This window comes from Heterocephalus glaber, unplaced genomic scaffold (genome assembly GCF_053883595.1).
Source record: "Heterocephalus glaber isolate CG9 unplaced genomic scaffold, H.glaber_assembly_v1.0 deba00000621, whole genome shotgun sequence".
Lineage (NCBI taxonomy): Eukaryota > Metazoa > Chordata > Mammalia > Rodentia > Bathyergidae > Heterocephalus > Heterocephalus glaber.
Window position 1 is genome coordinate 28551970 of NW_028258153.1, and position 20478 is coordinate 28572447.

Consider the following 20478-nt stretch of genomic DNA (forward strand, 5'->3'; position numbering starts at 1 on the left):
TATCTAATTATTATATTATTTATAATTTAATACAGTAACATATTTATATTCTTTTGTTCCCTCTTATGTTTCACTTTTATTAACTTGTGGGTTACTTGAACATTGTTTAGCATTCTACTTTGACTTACTAAAATTTTTAGATCCTGTATAATTGTATAAGTGGTTGCACAAATGTGCATAATTTATCAGTGTATGATTCAAGTGATGTGTAGAAATCTTACTTCCCTTTACCTTCATATTTAAAAAATATAATTGCCTAAAGTGTTTCTTTTTTACTATTTTTTAAAAAATATTTTTGGATTACTGGGATCAGACGCAGGGGCACTCTGCCACTGAAGTACATTCTCATCCTTTAAACATTTTTTTTCTTTTGAGATAGTAAATTAGTGATAGATCACTAAATTACCCAGATTGTGGTGGTCCTGCCTCAGCCTCCCAAGTAGCTAGAATTATAGGCATGCACTACCATGCTGAGCTTTAAAGTATTTCTTGTGAATGTCCTGATGGTGTTGATATCAGATGGTGCTGTAATTTTTACTTCATCCATCAAGTATAATTTTTGAAACTCACGAAAACAGGATAGTCTATTATTTTTACCTATTCCATGGTCCTTTTTTTCTGAAGTTCCCAAACTTTCTTCTGTTATCATCTCCCTTCTGGCCAGAGAGCTTTCAGTCTTTCTTTAAGGGTAGGGTCTACCAGAGACAAATTCTTAGTTTTGCTTCATCTGATCTACTTCTTTTCTGAAAGATGTGTTCATCAGATATACAATTTGTGATTGAAAATTCTTTGCTTTCAGCGCCTGAAAAGTGTTCCACTTCCTTCTGGTCTCCATAGTTTCTGATGAGAAATTGGCTGTCCTTGATCTGTCTCTAGCTGCTTTCAAAATTCTTTTCTTTCTCTTTTTTCTTTCTTTCTTTCTTTCTTTTCTTTCTCTTTCTTTCTTTCTTTCTTCCTTCCTTCCTTTCTTCCTTTCCTTCCTTCCTTCTTCTCTTTCTAGTTTACCTCGCGGAAGGTTAATAATGATGGTATAGATTTCTTTGTGTTCATATTATTCAAAGTTCACTTAGCTTTCTTAATCTGTAAATTTGTCTTTTGCCAGACTGAGGAAAATTCCATCTGTTCTTTCTTTAAACTAACATAACTTAAAATTTTTAACTTTTATTAGTACATGTTTGCAGTACATTAGTTGTGGGGAATTGGCACATGTACATGACACATCTTATTTCTTTATTTTCCCCCTTCCCCCCTCCATCCCTCTTTTTTACCAGCATCAGATTCATTTATTGATCTTATAAGTAAGTCCTTATAAAGTTAACCGTCATACATACAGATTAGCAGCCAGATGAACAGGCCAAAAAACCCTATAAAACACATAGGACAATTATAATAAATCAAGGTACATTTTTTAGATATATGCTGGATAAGAATAATTTTTTCCTTTTTCTAGTTCCCTTTTCCATCTTTTATCCTGGACTTTATACATTGAGTTTCTCATATAAGAGAAACTATGTGATATCAAACTTGTGAGTCTGATTTATTTCACTTAGCATGATGGTCTCAAGTGCATCCATTTTCCTACAGAGAACTCAAATTTATCCTTCTTTGTGGCAGAGTAATTCTCCATTGTGTATAAATACATTTTCTTTATCCATTCATCTGTTGATGGACATACAGGCTGCTTCCAAGATTTAGCTATAAATCCAAGATGCTGCTATAAACATGGGACATTACTGTGATATAATGCCTTTAACTCTTTTGGGAAGATATCTAGAAGGTGGATAGCTAGGTCAAATGGAATTTCTAATTTTAGCTTTTTGAGGAAACTCCATACTGATTTCCATATTAGTTTATACTCCAACAGTGAAGAAGGGCTCTTTTTTCCCCCACAGCCTCTCTCTAGTGTTTGTTACTGGTTGATTTCTTGATGATAGCCATTCTTTCTGGAGATGGAATCTCAGTGTTGTTTTAATTTGCATTTCTTAAATGGCCAGGGATAAACTAACATAACTTTTAAGCACATTTTAAATTTGAGAAACACTGTTCTAGAATAGGATTCAAGGGTTCAAGAAACCTCAAATTATATACAAAATACTGTAAGGTGTTCGTTTGTTCCTGGGAGGGTTCAGACAGCTTTCACTGGATTTCAGGGGCTACCTGACCACCAGATTGAGGGTCTGGTGGAGGATAAAAGAGTAAGACAGATAAAGAGAAAGGACTGTTTTTATGGGGATCCAGAATAGCCTAAGCTCTTATAAACTAAGACCATGAAGCTCTGGACTTGTCAGTATTTATTGATTACATAACATAGCAAAGGGTGTAAAAACAATGTAGGGAACAGCAGGGGGCCAAGGCACTGAAGAGAACCAGGCTTGTAAAAATGGAGGAGTGATGCATTCGTGCAAAAGACAGATTGTGATTAACAAGCAACCTGTGTTTTCTTTAGCTAATGTTTGCTCTGGGAGAATGGCTGTAAGTGTCATAAAATCCTCAGCTGCAGTGTTATCTTGCTATCAGAGGCATCACAGTGTCATCGATCACTGAGATTTCAATTGTGACCATTGACATACAGAATTCTGTTTCCATACGCCAGCCGAAGGCTCAGCTAGCCAGTCGTATGGGCCTAGGACAGACTCACAATTTAATGAAAAGCCAATTTATAAAAAAATCCAATAATATTTTATAGCCTGTCCAGCACAGTTTCAAGCTGGTCTCCTGCATTGGATTCTTGTAAGATCCCATATCACTTGCCAAAGTTTTCTACGCGCATTGGTTTATGGCCTTATTGTGTTACTTTTGATCTTCTTGATTAAAACCAGTAAGAAACTACTGGGTGTCCTTTCCTTCTTTGTACCTCAGCTGTTAATATCCTGTGGCCCAAAGATCTCCCTGGCATCTTTGGAAAGTATGATCAGTTAAGTGAAGAGTTTCTAAGTGCCTAATTTGTGCTGGACAATTTTTTTCCTCGTTTTCCCCTAATTAGTGAGAAGGAGAAGAGTTTAAAAATTAACATCATTCTTTGGCTTACAAAAAATTCAGACTAAGAATGCTAGAGTAAACTGAGCTGCTTTGTCCTTTAAAATCTATTTTTGACACTGAACTGCATACTGCCCATAAGCACTGACTTGTCAGAGCTCACCACTGGCAGCTGACTGTGAGCCCTTCTTCCATTTCTTCCTGAATGTCATAAATATCTGTCGAGCTTCTTCATCTACAGTTGTGGAAACCAGGTGTTCAGCCCATTCCCTGGCAAGTTTAATCTTCCTTAATTCTCACAAGCATCTGTTTATTCATTTTCTTTAGACTTTTTAAGGAGCAATGCAAAGATTACTGGTCTTCTCCTGCTAAATGCCTCTCTCCCCATTTTTGGCAAATACAGACAACACTGACCTCTGTCTTTTTCCTTTGTCTTACTGCTGGATCTTATGAACCTCTTCTTCCTGCATTGACATTTGCAAGATCTATCTTTCCGAGCAGAATATAAGCTCCTTGAGGCAAGATGTGTCTTTTCTAAACTAGACTCTCCAGGGACTGGTATAAGGCAGCATTCCATGAATGTTGGTGGAAGAACTCTAATATCAGATCACTGTAGTTCTACTATCCATTATGATTAGAACAAGTATCTCCTCATCTCCTCTACATCTTTACTTCCTATGTATCTTCTATCCTTCATTCAAAGCCATTGTGAACTATTTTTTTGTAAAAGAGAAATGAGTAGATAAAGGCAACACATTTTAAAGTAATTTTTTTATTCCTTCCAGGTACTATCTTGGTCGTCGGATGCATATTGTTATTTCTGACCCAGACATGATCAAGCAGGTGTTGGTTGAGAACTTCAGTAACTTTACCAACAGAATGGTATGTTGTTTTCTCAGCATATGTTTTAAAAAGTTTTTTACTGGTACATGTTTGCAGTATATAGTGATTACATTCATCATGGAGAATTGGTACATGTACGTAGTACATCTTAATTCTTTTTACTTCCCCCTTCCCCTCCCTCTCCCTTCCCTCCACCTTTAGATCCCTTTGCAAAAGATCTATCTCCCTAATTCCTATTATCCGTCCTTTACTTTGCTCTTTAAATTATTTAAGACTTTGAGTTTCTCATATAAAAGAAACCATGGATATTTAAGCTGTTTGATTTATTTTACTTAACATTATGGTTTTAAATATTCATTTTTCTGCAAATGACTTGTTTATCTTTCTTTAGCAGAGTACTACTCCACTGTGTACAAATACCACGTCTCTGCATATGAATGGCTTGGGGGGGCGGGATTCTAAAATGAAAAGACTCTATGACAGACCACTAGGGATATGATGGGGCTTTTCATTGATTCTAGGTCAGTTCTACTCAAAACTAGCTCCCCTGTGAACTTGGATTTTAGAAAGAGAGTATACAGAACTGCTACAGAAAGATGGCATTTACATTTAAGAAATGCTTCAAGAAAGCAAAACTCAAGAGAAGTTGAGGCTAACAGAAATACTAAAACCAGGAAAGTTTTCTAAAGCTGTGCTCAAAACTAGAAGAATCCAGAGGGCACAGGTCAAGTGACTGAGGACACTGAGCAATTATGAGTAAATACAAGAAGGAAAGGAAAATTTCAAGGGCCTTGTGCCTATATCTTTTGATATGAAAGTATACGAAAGAGTATTAGAAGTACAAAAGTATTAAGGTCAGAAAAGCAAGCTAAACTACATTAGTAGGGAAATTTGTCCCCAGATAACCTCTGTTAGTTCTGTTCTCCAACCTACATACTCCATCATTTTTGGAAAGTACTTTAAAAGCATACTTCTTTTTAATCTTTGATGAAAAATCTCAAAAAATTGGACAGATGACAGAAAATGGCAGAGGTCAGTGTTGTTCATATTTTCCAAAAATGTGGAGATAGGAATTCTAGCAGAGAAGACCAACAATTTTTATGTAGATTCCTGGAAAAAGTCTAAAGTGAATTACTGAACAGATGCTTGTAAGAATTCAGACAATTCTGTGCCAACCATTTTTGGGGGGAAGTGTCAAATAAAACCTCATTTCCCATTCTTATAGGGATAGTAGATAATGTACTCATTCTTCTGTCAATTACTTGGCAAACTTTTTGCACATCTGCCATCAGCCAGGCAGTGTCTTGGTGCTGACTGTAAAGACAGAGAAGACGCCATCTTGCCTGCAAGGAACTCATGGGTAATGAGCCGGGCAGGCTGTTAAGTCATTCACCAGAGACCAGCACAGCACAGCACAGAGAGGTTCCTGCAGTGGGGAGCTCAGGCTATACAGGGCACACATGGGGAACACTTGCTGGATGTGAGATATCTGGGGCTGAGTCTTAAACTGCTGGGGGTCTCCCTGCATTCTGTACTGGTAGAGCCATCTGAAGGGTTTTGTTGTCTTCATTATTTGGTTTTGGTTTTGTTCTTCATCATGAGAACTTATGAGACTGATACCATTCATTAGTGTCTACATTTCACAAAGAAACTAGGGCTTAGAGAGATTCAGTGACCAACCTTGGTCACACACCTAACTCAAGGAATGTCAAACATTTGCCATGTTATTGCCTTCAGATCAAATCTAGTGCTCTTTCTACTGCACTGCTAGAAATGGCTGGTTCAGGTGACATTTCTAGGTGTCACAGTTTAATCAAATAATTGACTACTCATCCAAAATGTGCTCATCTTCCAACCCAGAGCATCATGCCCAGTTTCAGACACCACATGGCCTCAGAAGGAGGTGACAGTGACAGCCTGTCCTGATGCCTCCATTCCCTTGGAATGGCCAAAGGAAATGCAGGCATTTAACTCCTTCCCTGTGACCTTTAGATTCTCTTCCCAAACATTGTGACATTATTTCCCTGTTCAAACACCCCCAAAGGCCTACTGTCCTGCTGGGATCTCAGAGACTGAGTCTTCCCACTAAGTGTATATTGTCCATACTGTCAGCAAGGGGTGTTGATTAAAGAAGCGGTGAGTCAAAGGGCGCAGGCCACCATGTGCTACCCAAGCAGGTGGCAAAGGTGCCCCGGGAGCCTACTGTGCTTCCTGAGCTTGCCTGAGACCCTGAACAGTGAGATGGGATGTGACAACTGTGTGTCTCCATATGGTTCAGATGACCCCCAGGACATCACCCAGAAATGGGCCACACTCTGATGCCCATGCTAGATACAAACAAGACTAATGTACATGTTCCAGCAGAGGGCAGCAAAGAAAGTTGCCCTCAGCCTTGGCCAGTTTCTCCTCTGAACAAAATGATTGGCTTCTATCAATTTCTTGGCTAAGTCTCTAAGTCCAGGACCCCAAATTCTAGAGCATGGCTCCAATTTCCTTCCTTTTCCACCCAACACAGGATTAAGACTTCAGCATTAAGTTCAAGTCTCCCAGACAAGATGTAAGGACCCCTATAACTTAGATCCATTCCACATGCTCCATCCTCTCACTGACCCCCAATACCAGGTGTCACCTCAGCTGGCCTCTGGACAGTCCTGCCCCTGTATCTTTGCTTGTGCTGACAGCCTCTAGAATGAGAGGCTGCCAAACAGTGAGTCTCACGTTTATTAGCAATGTCATTTTGAGCCAACTTCTTTATTTAAGCCCTTTGTTCCTCCTTAGGAAAATGGGGATACCACCTACGTTACTGAACTATTGTAAAACTATCATGCATTCAAGCACTGCGCCTGTGCAGTGCTTGGCAGGGAAGACAAGCACAACATCTAGTAGAGCCTTTTAGCAAGAAAACTCTCCACCTCTCCTGCATCCATCCAAACCCTAGATGTTCTTCAAGGTCTCTGAGACTCCGCCTCTTCCAGGAAGTCCTCCCTGCCTTCCTTCCCATCTACTGTTTCGCATCTCTGAACTCTTTCTTATGCCTTGTTTTTGCAACTGGTCCCGTTGTGTCTTACAGTAAAGGAAGATGTAGTTTCTATTCTAACTTGATTATTAATTCTTTAAGGCCAGGAACTATATCTTCTACTTCTTTTTCATACCCTATGGCCCAAACACATGACTATTTAGTCTTCAACCCGAATTGCATCACTATTAACTTGAAACTCTGCCCAGAAGAATGAAGTATTACCTGAATCTAGAGATTCAATATCCACTTATTCATCTGGGTCATTCACAAACATAGAAAAAGACTCCATAGATTGGATCTGAGGAAACCCTAGTGTTTATAATTTTCCATCTGGGAATGTATCCACTTATCTTTAGCTTTGTTTATGGTCTTTAAGCCAATTCCATATTCATGATAAAACAACCCTTAGTGACTCATTTTTTTTAAAAATAGTCATTAGAGTGGGATTTTCTCACAGGTTTTTGAAAGTCAAATTAAACTGGGTTCTGTGGCTCCCTCTTATCCATATGCTTATTTATCTGCTAAAGAACTCAAGGAGATTAGTGAGGCATGATTTCTCCTTCCTGACACCTCACTGCCTTCCCTCTAATAAGCCATGTTTACTTAAATGTTCAGCGATGCAGCTTTATTATACATTCGCTCAGTAAACATTAAATGCTTATGCCATGCAAGCTTCTAGCAAATGGTCCCTTGTGATACAGAAATACCTCGGCAGATTAGTTTGATGCGTCAAGTGAAGAGGAACTTAAATAATGTGTAGTTTCATTTTCCAACAGAAAGAGCCCATCTCTGCTCACAGATCCAGGCTTGAATGATGGGCGTCCCTGGACAACCTGGTGGAGGATGCCCTGGGTTTAGCTTCGAGATTCGATGAGAGCTGAGTGTGTCCCATGAGGGACAATGACCGGAGGCAGAGTGATGGCACAGGGAACTCCCCGACATATGTCAAAACCGAGCAAATATTTGAATTCCAAAATCACTGAATGAAATATTCTTTCTCCAGCTCCAGAACACTGGGCTGAACAAACTATGGTCAGATCCAGGGTGGCACTTTTTATATCTCACTTTCCCATTCACACTGTTTGAGGCACAGGAGCCTGCATAGTGACTCTGCTCCATCTTGTCCTTTTCCCCACCCGCACTCTCTGTGTCTCTATGGACAACCTCAGGTCCTCGCCGAAATTGCTCTGCACTGCCACAGTTTACCCTTGAACACAAGTCTGTGTTCCTTAGCATTCTATAGAGATTCAGTTGTCCCAATGGGATTGTTTTTATTCTGCAATACTAGGGATTGAAACCAGGACCTTCACACTGAGCTACATGGCCAGCCCTTTCTTATTTTGAGACAGGGTCTCCCTAAGTTGCTAGACTGGCCAGGCTGGGCTCGAACTTGTGACTCTCCTGCTTCAGGCTTCCAGAATGTGGGGATTACAGATGTGTGCCACCATGCTTGTCTCTGGATATTTTTCCTTAGATGTTTTGTCTCCTCTTTGCTATGAGGTACTCAATAAAGTCCTAAGGGTTTGCTTTTTTTAATCTGTGGAAATTGGAGCAGAGTCCATGTGACTCAGCAGAAATGGCCACAACCAATGGTAGAACTTCTTATTCTTAGCTTTCCATCAAAGTCTGGAGTTGGGGAAGCCATGGAAAGAGTGATAAGAGGTAGGCTGGTCCTTGCCCCATCTCTTTGCTTCATGTGGTTTGAGTGGAGATATGGAGGAGATATACACATTGAACCATGAATCCTGCTGCCTTGGAGCTAGGAGTTCTGATCCAAAATGGCGCCATGGAGCTTAGCCACAGTCATGCTAGCTCCCAGTTCCAATGCTTGGACATGGAGTTGAGGTGGAAGGGGTGGCAGTTGTATATGGGGGCCTGGGCTATCAGCCTTCAGGTCCTGATGAGGAACTCAGAGGTCACCTCTCTAGGCATAGGTCAAGCCACAACCTTGACTCAAGTGTCACATCTAAAACCATGTGATGAATTTGGTGAGTGGTTTTATCCAGAACCCTGAAATCTCAGGGACCTGGCTGCCCTAGGTTTAGCCTCTCAAAGGGCTGCTTCATCCACTCACCACACAGCTACTGAAATCCTAAGAATGAGTCACTGTGAAAGCACAGCCCCCTCGGCCTTGGCAAAGACGACTAAAGTTCCAGGGCAAAGTAGTCACTGGAAACCTTAGTGCCCTCTGTGCCTGCAGCAACACCCTCTTCCACAGGAGTACACTGGCTTGTTAGAGTCAATTGGCCCAGAAGCTGCATTCAGTGCTACAGGTGGATCACTGGCACCTGTGCAGGGGTCTTGGGGACCTGCCCGCAGGCACCACACAGGACAGAAGTCTTGGTAGCTTTCCCCCCTTAGCTGGTCCCTGCACCTGTAACTGGCTGTTCTCCACCAACGCTGCTGAAACCCTGTGTATCTAGAGTTCCTGGTCTTCTTTCCCCTAAATGAAACAGTAAGGAAATGAAAATATTCAGGCCCTCAAATGTGTGCAGTCAGATGTGCACTCTGAGAAGAGTTGTGTGTGACTAGGGGAGTTCCTGTCACTTTAGTCAACCCCAGAAACCCTTTGTTAGCAGTGCATTTCTTGAGAAGGGCCAACCCACATTTAGGCCCAGGTCCAAGCAATGCAGTTCTCCCTGTAAGCTCAGCCCACAGAGAACAGAGAACTCCAAAACATGGAGGAACTTCATTGGCCTGGCCTCTTTTGAGGCGGGTCTGTGTTTCCTGGAGAACACTTTCCAATCCACAGGAAATCCTCTAGCCTGAGCTGGAAGCTTTTTGTCCAAGGATGGGGGGCCCCTTGGAAGTCTTGGTGACAGTCACCAAGAGAGCCATGCTGGGGCACCTGTCCCCTGCCTGTGGGCCTTCGCTTTCACCTGACCTCCTCATGTCTGGACACAGTGAGCCCTGGAAGAGTCAATGCATGGATTTGCATTTGCCTTTAACAAACTTAGCTCCAAGTTTTCAGTGTGACAGGTAGATTTGAACTTTACCATCTTTCAAGAAACTAAGTGCTCAAGGACCCTTGGAAGGTAGGAATGAACAGTGCTAAGCGGTATTGACTCCGAGCTCAGATGTTCTCTCTCTGCCTTGCAGAACTTTTTTTAAATTTCCAAATCTTGTTTTAAATGATTTTATATTTCTATGGCTTCCTAGACTCAGTTCAGCAAGAAGTCATCTTTGTATTTTTTAAAGAAAATTTCATTCTTATATTTATGTCTCCTTGCCCTAACTTTTGTAGTGGTAGAGGCAGAAATAAGTGTGTAAACCTGGGGGTTAATATCTAGAATTTGAGGGTGAGAATAGTAAATAAGCCACAGAAGGTCTGGTCTCACCATGGTTATGTTCCAGAACGTTCCATGGAATTCAAGTCATTGGGCCAAGAAGTCCTGACCCTCACTCCCTCCTGGCCCAGGCTTTTTTTTTTTTTTTGGTACAAGGGATTGAACTCAGGTCCTCGGGCTTGTGAGGCAGGCAGCAGAACGAACCACTGAGCCAAATCTCTGGCCCCCGTCTCCTTTTTCATAGCATCTCTTTTCTTTCCATTTGTGCCTCTTTTAAGCCATAGCACAGCAATGTGGTAAAAGGCCTTGGTTTAAATTTAAAGGAATGAAATCAAATTCCACATTTGTCACTTATTAAAAGCCATGTGACCTTAAGCCAGTCCATCAACCTTTCTGAGCTTCAGGCTCCGCCTGTGATTGCGCAATCACTAAGGTCTGGCTCCCAGTCATGTGGCAGTCAGTGCTGACTGGGCACATGGAGACCCACCAACATCTCACAGGGCCATTTGTGCTTCAAACCCAGGAACAAACTCCCTCTAGGTCCCTCAGCAAAATGATCTCCCCAGCCAAGTATGGCAGGTGCCATATGAGGGACACCCTGGTCCTTCTCTAACACTGGCCTGACAAGGTGCTCTGCTGAGACCCTGGAACTGGCTTCCTTGAGCTTTGGACACATCTTAACAACCTCCCTCAGCAGCTGTTCTCTTGGGCTGGAGTCAAAAGGGGGTGGGGACGAACAGAGGTTATGTAATCTTTACAATCATGTTCTATGGGCACAGTGAATGAATGAATGAATATTACTCAGTGTGATAGTAAAGGGAAACCCTCAGTACTTTACTTGTAGTATATTTTTAAAGTTTATTTTTAGTAAAGGGAACATCTTTACTATTTCAAAGCACTAAAATATAAGCCCTACTTGGCCAGAGAACAATGGCCGTACACTGCATGTTGCCTCAAGTATAGATTTGGGGGTGATTCAAGCAAGTTTTCTCTGGTTTAACTGATTTGACTCTATTGAAGGGCAGCGCCAGAGGCTCCACATGCCCAGGTGAGGAAAATGAGGCCTTAGAGGAACGTCCTTTCACGTGCAAGGGGTTGTGGGAATCAGAATGTCAGTGCCCCAGGCTCAGCCCCTCTGCGATCATGGCACACAACGTTCTGTGGATAGTTTTGCAGGCTCCTGAACATACTCACCACCAAACCAGTAGGCAATACTCACATCACAACCACCAAAGTGTCACATGTCCCCCTGGAGTCTTTCAAAACAAAGACATAGCCCTCTGGGAAGCCATGGCAAGTCTCAGTTGAGAGTCACAGGTTTAGCCCATGAAAAGCCCTCAGTAGATGGTTGCTTTCTTTACCAAGCAGAGGATGCCCAGCAGTGGCTTTTCTTTAATAACATGCTCTTCAGGACTGTGGGATTCTCAGTTTTAAATTTATACTTAGCTAACCTAAGTCTAAGAGGTTAAGACTCTTTTTTAAGAGATTTTTTTTCTAGTGCTGGGGAGTGAATCCAGGGCCTTAACACTGAACTATATCCCCAGCCCCTTTTGTTTCATTTTATTTATTTTGAGATATAGTCTTGCTAAGTCACTAAATTGCCCAGGTTGGGCTCAAACTTGCAATACTCCTACCTCAGCCTCTGGGAGTGCTGGGATAACAGGCATGCGCTACCACACCCAGCTTAAGAAATCTTAACTGACAAACATGTTCATTTGCCCATAGGCATCTTAGCAGTTGAAACACGAGGCTATAACTAGGCCACTGCTATTGATCAAGGCAATGTTTCCTAATTATGAGAAAATGGCCAGAGTTGACAGGATAGGGAAGCGCTTTGTGAGCTGAAAGAGTGACAAGTGTCCTTTACAAACCACCCCTCCGCCTGCCCAAGGGGAACTGCAAGCTTCCCGAGGGCCTGGATTCTGTTCTTTGTCTCCACAGTTCTGGCCTCACTCCTAGCTCATAGTAGGGCCCCATAGTCATTCACAGCCCATAACAGACAGACAACACAAGCTGAACTTGCAAACCACCAAACAGAACACACAGCAGACCCGGCCCAGCAGTGAGCTCACAGGTTCCCTTTGCCTGGGCCAGCTCCTATTGGAAGTGGCAGCCATCTCTGAGTGGTCACCAAAGATGGCCACGGACAGGAGTCTCCACAGACTCACTCATGGGCCTTGTCCACATCTTTCTAGACAGCCCTCATCCTTGTAGCCAGGGCATGGCTGTTTGGAGCAGGGCTGGTCCAGTTGGGCCTCTGCGGCTGGGCTTTCTGTCCCCTCCTCTCCGGCCACACCAGCCCCAACCTCTCCTTCTCCCTTCCCGTGACCTTTCCCATATTCATGTCTCCTACCCTTTCCGGTCTCTTCCAGGGCAACACGAGGGCCATGGGCTCCGAACAGGCTGCCCTGTGAAGGGAAACGCCAGCTCACCCTGTGACACCCTGGTAGGAAGCCAAGTTAGATAAAGGAAACTTGGTCTCCAAGGGGAGTTGCTTGAGATGCCCCGGAAGCTAGGGAGGTCAACCTGAGTCGAGAAGATTAACACAGCCCCAAGCTTGTGGTCAAGTATGCTTCCTGGATCTTTTCAATGTAAATCATTAGGTCATTCTATGCACTGAACAACTAATATTTACTCTAAATACAAACCCTTATAGTTACATCTGTTGATTTTTATCTTCTTGGTTCTTATCCAGCATTTAATCTTATCTATATTGATTTATGGTTATTATTATTTGATCATGCTGGAGAAATGGAATCCAGGCTTTCAAACTGAGCTATAATCCCCAGACTTTTAGAAAAAATTTTTTTAACTTTCAGACAGGGTCTCAGTAAGTTGCTAAGTTGCCCAGGCTAGGCTCCAACTTGCAATTCTTCTGCCTCAGCCTTCCAGAATGCTGGTTTAATATTTTTACAAATTGACATAACTTCCACACATAAATTTTGAGTGTAAAGCTCAGTGCATCTTTGTACATGTAAAAGGCACCCGTGTGACCATCACCCAAGTCAAGAGCCAGAGCACTTCCGGAGGGTCCCCTTAGCCCCTTCCTGCTCTTCCCACCCCACCATCCGGAAGTAGCTACTCTTTTGACATTTAGCATCATAGATTATCTTTCTGCTCTTGAATTTCCTGTAAATGAAAACATGCACTATGTGTCCTTTTGTCCCGGTTGGTTTGCCTCAACATGTCTATAAGATTCATCCATATCATGTATTAAAATGAATACAGTTCACCTCTTTTATTGCTGTGTCATATTCTAAAGTATGAAATACCAGGTAATTCCTCTGTTGATAGACATTTAGGTTGTTTCCAGGTTTTTACTATTGTGGATTCAGATTCTATGAACATATTAAGAAAGTGCAGTTTTGAGCATGTTCTTTGCTAGGTTACAGGGCCATGCATATGACTGGCTTGTGTACAAACTGAAAAGATTTCCCAATTAGCCCTCTATCCAGTGCTGAAGAGTTCTAGTGGTTTCACCTCTTAGCCCAACATTTCACCTTGCTATTCATTGTGTTCTGGTGGCTGGGCAGTGGCATCTCCCATGGTTTTAATTTGGATTTATCTGATGAGTGATGTTGTTGAGTATCTCTTCATATGGTCATTGGCCATTTGGATGTCCTGCTTTGTACTTGTTAAGTCTTTGCCTTTTTCTGATTGGTTGTCATTCTAATGTTCTAAGTCTTTCATCCAATAAATGCACTGTGAATATCTTCCCTTAGTCTCTAGTTTGCTTACTTACTAAGTGATATTCTTTGATAATAAAATCCAATTAACCAAAATCTTCTCTCTTGGTATTGCTTTTGTTATTCTGTTTAAGTAATCTTGCCTATCTCCAAGCTTACAAAGATATTCTCCTATGGTATAAGTTTTATTCCTCTTTAGACTATGTTCCATTTCCAATTAGCTTTTGTATGCGAAGATGTGGGTCTGTATTGATTCAAGTGCCCTAGTATGAGGTTGAAAAATGGGTTGAAAAGACCACCCATTTCCTACTGAATTTAACAGCACCTTTGTCATAAATCAAGAGGCAATGTGTGTGAATTTATTTCTGAATTCTATTTTGTGTTGTTGGTCATATTTGTTTATCCTTCCTTCAACATTGTACTTTCTTAAATATTATAGCTTTGCAATCTCAAAAGATGACAGCATAAACTCCAGGTTCTTTGATTTGGTGCATTTACTTGTAAATCAGCTTGCCACTTTTTTGAAGAATTGACATCATAACACTATTGAATTTTCCAACCAGGAATATGGAATCTCTGTCTATTCATCTAATTCTTTTCTAATTTGTCAAAGGATAGCTTCAGTATAGAGATCTTGTACATCCTTTGTCAAATGTGTTCCTAAGTATTTGATAGTTTATTGTAAATTGTTGTTTAATTTTTCTAATTTTATATAGAAGGTTTTTGTATACTGAAGTTGTACGCAATAGTCTAATTAAGCTCAATATTAATTCTAATAGTTTATTTGTAGATATTGCTTAGATTTTCTATGCTGTACAATCATGTCATCTATAATACAGTTTTATTTCTTCCATGCAATTTTTACATATTCCATATCTTTTTCTTACCTTCTGCACTCTCTATAATGTCAGAGAGAAGTGAGACAATGGACTTGTTTCCAACCTTGAGAAGTGTTAATGTGTTTCATTATTGAGCAAGATGTTAGCTAAAGGTTTTTTGTAAATGTCATTTATCTGGTTGAAGAAGTTCCCTTATATTCAGAGTCCATCAGGAGCTGTTACCATGAATAGGTGTTGGATTTTACCAGGTTTTTTAAAATATCTGTTGAGATTATATGTTTTTCTGCTTTAATCCGTGAATGCAGCAAGTTACACTGGTTGCTTCCAAAGAGCATTCCTGGAATAAATCCTACTTGGTCTTAATAAATTACTTTTTAACATATGACTGGATTATGTTAGCTAATATTTTTTAAATTGTTTTTGCATCTATGTTCATGAGAAATTTTGACCTATAAATCTTTGTCAGACAGGTTTTTTTTTTTCCTTTTCTTCTTCTTTTTTTCTTGGTTTTTTGAGACAGGGTCTCCTTACATAGTTCAGGCTAACATCAAACTTTCAGTGATCCTCCGGCCTCTGCCTCCCGAGTGCTGGATTACAGGTGTGGGCCACCACGTCCAGCTTGTCAGCCTTTGGTATCAGCTCAGACTGGCTCATGAGATGGTCCAGTCAAATGTTACATAAATTGTAATCCTGTAACCATGAATCTTCTGAGCTATGATTTCTGTAAAGCAGTAGTTTATTATTAAAATAACAAATAAAATGTTCATTAGACTGAGCTAAGTAGAGAAAGCTCTGGTTTTCCATTTGGTTCCAGATTGCTAGACTTTTGTCTTTGGTTGCTCTACCAGCCATGAAGCCACTCAACAGAATTATTTACCCACCCATCATTTCTCCTTCTTCCCCAGAACAATCTATAGATCTGTCCCTCTATGAGAGAAGAAAAAAATGTGATTAGGTTGGCATTACTTGCTGTCAGTGAACTTGCACTGAGGCCTAATAATCACTTTTTTAAAGGTCTTTTGAGAACAGGAGAGAGATGTTATTTGTACAGGGCACTGGAGTAAGACCCAGGCAGCAGGGGCTCCTGCAGGCGGTGTTTTCTCAGCTGTGTTCTGTAAGGTGAATAGGAGTTGGCAGACAAAGGAGCAAGGGGATCCAAGCAGGACTGAGAGTTCCAGGTAAAAAGAGATACAGCTTGTGAGAAGGACTGGAGCCTAGAGAGAAGAGGGCACCATCAGGGTACTGATGCAATGACATAAAGCAATCTCAAACACCATGCCCAGCAGTGGGCCCAAATGCTATACATGTATTAACCCAGCTCATCATCCTGGCTATTCAGTACAAAACTCTTGGAGTTCCCATTGACTCCTGTCTTTCTCCCTCCCACCACACACCCAATCCATCAGGAAACCCTGTCGACTCTACCTTCCTTGGTGTGCCAAAGCTAACTGCTTTTGTCCCTCTCTGTGCCCACCACCCAAGGCTGAGCCTCTGTCCCCTCTCCTGGTCATTGTGCTCTGCCAATGGCTCTTCCTGCCTCCATCATGGCTCTTCATAGTCTATTCTCAACACCAAAAATACCAGTCAGCTCAGGACACTCCTCTACTTGAAATTCTTCCATGCCTCCCAAGTCACTCAGGGTGGAAGGCACGAGCAGGCCCAGGGGGCCCTCCACGCACATGCCCCTCATGGCTTCCCAGACATCCACTCCCACCACACCCCTCTTTTAAGGGTCCTCAGACTCAGCATCTTCCTGCAATGGCTCCTGCACCTGGAACTTGACTCTCAGATCCATAAAGAACTTGTTGACATCCCTCTCACCCAGGGGCCCAGTGCGGACTGTGAACCACACCCCCATCCCACCACACTCCCAAGTTTACTTATGTTTTTTGTCTGCCTTCTCCACTTGAATCAGGGAGGACAGGGGGCTTTGTTTGGTTCAAAGCAGTACCCCAGGTGCCTGCCCCATATGGGTCACTCAGTAAGTCCTTGATAAGTGAGAAGTTCGCATCCCTTCTAGGGGGGAGGTAGCATTATCATCTCCAGCTGTAGACTGGGAAGCTGAGGCCCAGAAAGATCACTTCTAAAGGTCAGCCAGAGCCAAGACTTGAACTCAGGGGACGGCCTCTGGGAGCCATACTTGGACCACATTCCCCACCCAAGCTGGAGGAGAAAGGACAGCCTGGACTTCAGAAAGCCCCACTTGTGTCTTCTGACTATGACTATAAAGGACCGGAAGTCAGAGAACCCCTCAGGCTCTGTGCTATGAGGACTGGCAAGAGCCAGGCTTGTACACCACATCAGGGAGCACAGGAGAAACTGCTGGACAGGGCTAGATACGTTTTATTTCTTAACTAATACATAAAAAGGTATTTTATATAATAATGAGGTACTATGTGGTATTCTGATACATGTACCCACTGTGTAATGTTTAAAAGGCTATGCCAGGCATGGTGGCACACGCCTGTAATCCCAGCACTCGGGAGGCTGAGGCAGGAGGATCACGATGAATTCAAGGCCAACCTGGGCTACATAGTGAGATCAGAGACAGCGTGAACTACGAAGCAAGACCCTGTCTCAAAACAAACAAAAAACCAAAACCAACAAACAACAACAACAATAAAAAGGCTACATAGCTATCTCCTCATGTATCATTTTTCTTGGTGAAATTATTCAGTATATTTTCTTCCAGCTTTTTGAGACATAGCTGTCACTACCTTACTGTGCGGTAGCACACCAGAGCTTTTGGTTCTCATCTAACTGGAACCCAGCACCTTGGTCAACCTCCCCCTTTCTCTCTCCACTCCCCCCAGCTGCTGGCACCCACCATTCATTCCATGCTCCATTTCTGTGGGATCGACCTCTGTGCTTTAGAAAGACCCCACTGACTACTGCACAGAGCGTGGACGGTATGACAAGGCTGAAGGCCGGGGAACCAGTCCGGGCTTGAGATGATGATGACCGATGACCGCTGCCAGGCTGGTGGCCATGGGGAGGGAGAGAGTTGGCTGATCAAAGAGAGATTTCAGAGTCGTGACTGATAGGGTTTTGGTTGAGAGAGAAGATGACGGTCAAGTTTGGGCTCTGGGTTACAATCGGTTTTTCAGACTTTTTTTGACCCTAACTTAAAATAAGAAATATATTTCCCATGTTGACACAGAATACACACACACACACACACACACACACACACACACACACACGTATGCCTAATGTGTTTAACAGCAACAAAATATAGGCCCCTCCTTTGTGAAATGCTCCTGTACATTTTCTATTCTGTTCTATAGTATTCCTTGTTTCTCTTTCCCTTCTTCTCTAAGTGCTGGTGGCCACTTGCTACATTGATCTCCTGATACAGCCTGGCCTGGTCCGGAAAGGCGTGGCCACAGAGAGACCGGAAGCGCCTTCTCTGAGGGTCAGAACACACAGCCAGGATGCCAGGCAGGAGTCCAGAAAGCTCTATGTCCCTGGGCCTCCTTCCCCAAGACCCAGCTCTCCACCCTGCCTGGCACTCCTAGTCCCCCCTCACGTGTACCAGTCCATTCTGGCAGTGGTCTGTAGTAAACCTTATCGATGAGCATGTGTAGACAGGGCTGGGGCAGAGGGGAGGGGATGGTGCCTGGTGGGTACAGAGTTTCAGTTTTGCAAGATGACGAGAGCTCCATGGATGGATGGTGGAGATGGCTTCCCAGCAAGTGAATGTGCTTTTTCTACTGAACTGTATGTGAAAAAAATGGTTAAGATAGGGGCCGGGGATTTAGCTCAGTGGTTTCACCGCCTGCTACGCAAGCACAAAGCCCCGAGTTCGAGCCCTGAGTTTGATCCCCTGTACCAAAAAAAAAAAAATGGTTAAGATGATAAAATTTGTTTATGTGTATTTTGCCACCATTTTCAAAAACTGTAAACAAGCAAATTTTCAAATATCTGGTGTAGTCTTCAGGAGATGAATTCTCTGGATTGGAAGAGTTCTGAAAGGTGGTCTAGACCAAGCCCCTCCAGATGCCCATGCTTGCTACACAATATCCCCGAAGTGGAGCCCAGAGCCTAGTAACTGGGAGCTCACTGACCAGTGGTACAGTTCTCCTTGAGAAAGTTCAGTCTCCCCTAAGCTTCTACTGCTAAATCCAATTGCAATCTAAACTCCTTCTTTCATATACTAGAATATGCATTCCATAAATATTTGTTGAGCACAATACCACTAAGTACCACTGTCTAATCTTCCAAAGCTTCTCTTTTTCAGTTAAATATTCTAAAATCTAACGATTATTTCATATATTGCACTATTTAATGTTCTTTCACCAACTCATAGCTCTTTTGAAATAACCAAATTGCTCCTCTTCTTCTTATAGTACAACATTTAGAAACAAGACATGACCATGGCCAAAGCCTTCAAACTTTGCCACCAAAAAATGGGAGATTCTAATAGAGCCTCTAGGGTAAGGGGGAGGGGTGTTATGGCAGGTGGGTGGAGAGATATCTGCGGGTCATGATGACATAGGGAAGAGGATGAGATCTGTCCTTCAGGTACAGGATTAAAATAGCATCCAGTCCTCAGGTGTTGAGGACGGATCCAAATCCAATCAATCTTGATTCTTATCTCTAATTTATTCTATCTCTTTAAAACCACATAAACCTTCCTCCTGCTTTTCTCCAGTGAAATGTATTTGCAGTGTGGCACAGGATGGGGCTCTGCCACTCTATAAATACACATAATGTATGATTTCCTCCTTTAACTCTGGAACCTAAACAAACAGATTATGTTCCAAAAATTTCATGAAACCATAATTTAGTGGCCATGCACTCCTAAAGAATTTCATTCTAAATATAGAGAGGTATTCCTCTGCAGAAAAATATCCCAGCAACTTGGTTCTAATATATAATTAAATCCTCTAGATACTTTGCAGTTATATTTTATGGCTTATTTTGAGTGTTCATATTTTATCAGAAAATTACAATTTTCCTCTAAATAGGAGTTTTTACAAGGCTTTTGAATTATGATGGCTGGCTTCATGTTTCAACTATAATTAAAACAGTGAAAAGAAATAGTGTAACCGTCATCACACGTGGTTCTGAGGAAGGCTTGGTCCTGTAACCTCCCTGACGCCACACACCCAGTGGCCCTGGGGCTGGGGGCCACTCTGACACAGTGTGGGCTCCATTCGTGACCACTTGGAGGGAGAACTGGTTGTAGAAAGTTGTAGAATGGCCTGGGAAAAAGGCAGGAGGACAGTGTTGGCTTCTTGGTGTGTTCCCAGGCTCAGCCTCAAAGGCGCCTCCTCCGAGATGCTCTCTGACCATGGCATCCTCCACTGTGCCCGCCACACCCTCTTTCTCTTCATAATGTTCACTTTCTCAGAAATGGTGACATCTAATTTATAAGCTTACTCTCTCCTTTCCCACTCAACTGCTAACCCCATGAGGGCCAAAGCAAAGTCTTTTCACTCAAGACCTTTATAACCAACTTCCTGGATCTAGCCTGAGGTTACTAAAGGCTGCCCTAACAGAGTACCACAGACTTGGGACTTACTCAACAGAAATCCACTTTGTCACAATTCTGGAGGCTGGAAGTCTGAGGCAAGGGGTGGCAGGGTTGGTATTGCCTGTAGCCTCTTTCCTTGGCTTGCAGATGGCCACCTTCTCTCTGTCTCTTCAGTCTTCCACCTGTGCATGTCTGTGTCCTAATTATCTTCTTCTTATAGGGACACTGGCCATGTTGAATTAGGGCCAGCCCAAATGGCTTTATTTCCTTCAGTTACCTTTTTCAAGGCCCCTCTGTCTAAATATAATCACGCTCTGAGGTTCTGGGGTTATAATTTTACTATATGAAG

The 20478-nt window shown here is 42.4% G+C and overlaps 1 protein-coding gene across 5 annotated transcripts in view; it reads left to right on the forward strand.

Annotated features, from left to right (window-relative positions):
* Positions 1 to 20478, forward strand: part of Tbxas1 (thromboxane A synthase 1) — a 212159-nt gene that overhangs the window by 112735 nt on the left and 78946 nt on the right. For all 5 annotated transcript variants that reach the window (XM_087205913.1, XM_087205914.1, XM_087205915.1 and 2 more), the window contains one exon: positions 3762 to 3858. In XM_087205913.1, the coding sequence (XP_087062039.1) occupies positions 3781 to 3858 (78 nt within the window). In that variant the 5' untranslated portion in view covers positions 3762 to 3780. The remainder of the gene's footprint in view (positions 1 to 3761; positions 3859 to 20478) is intronic.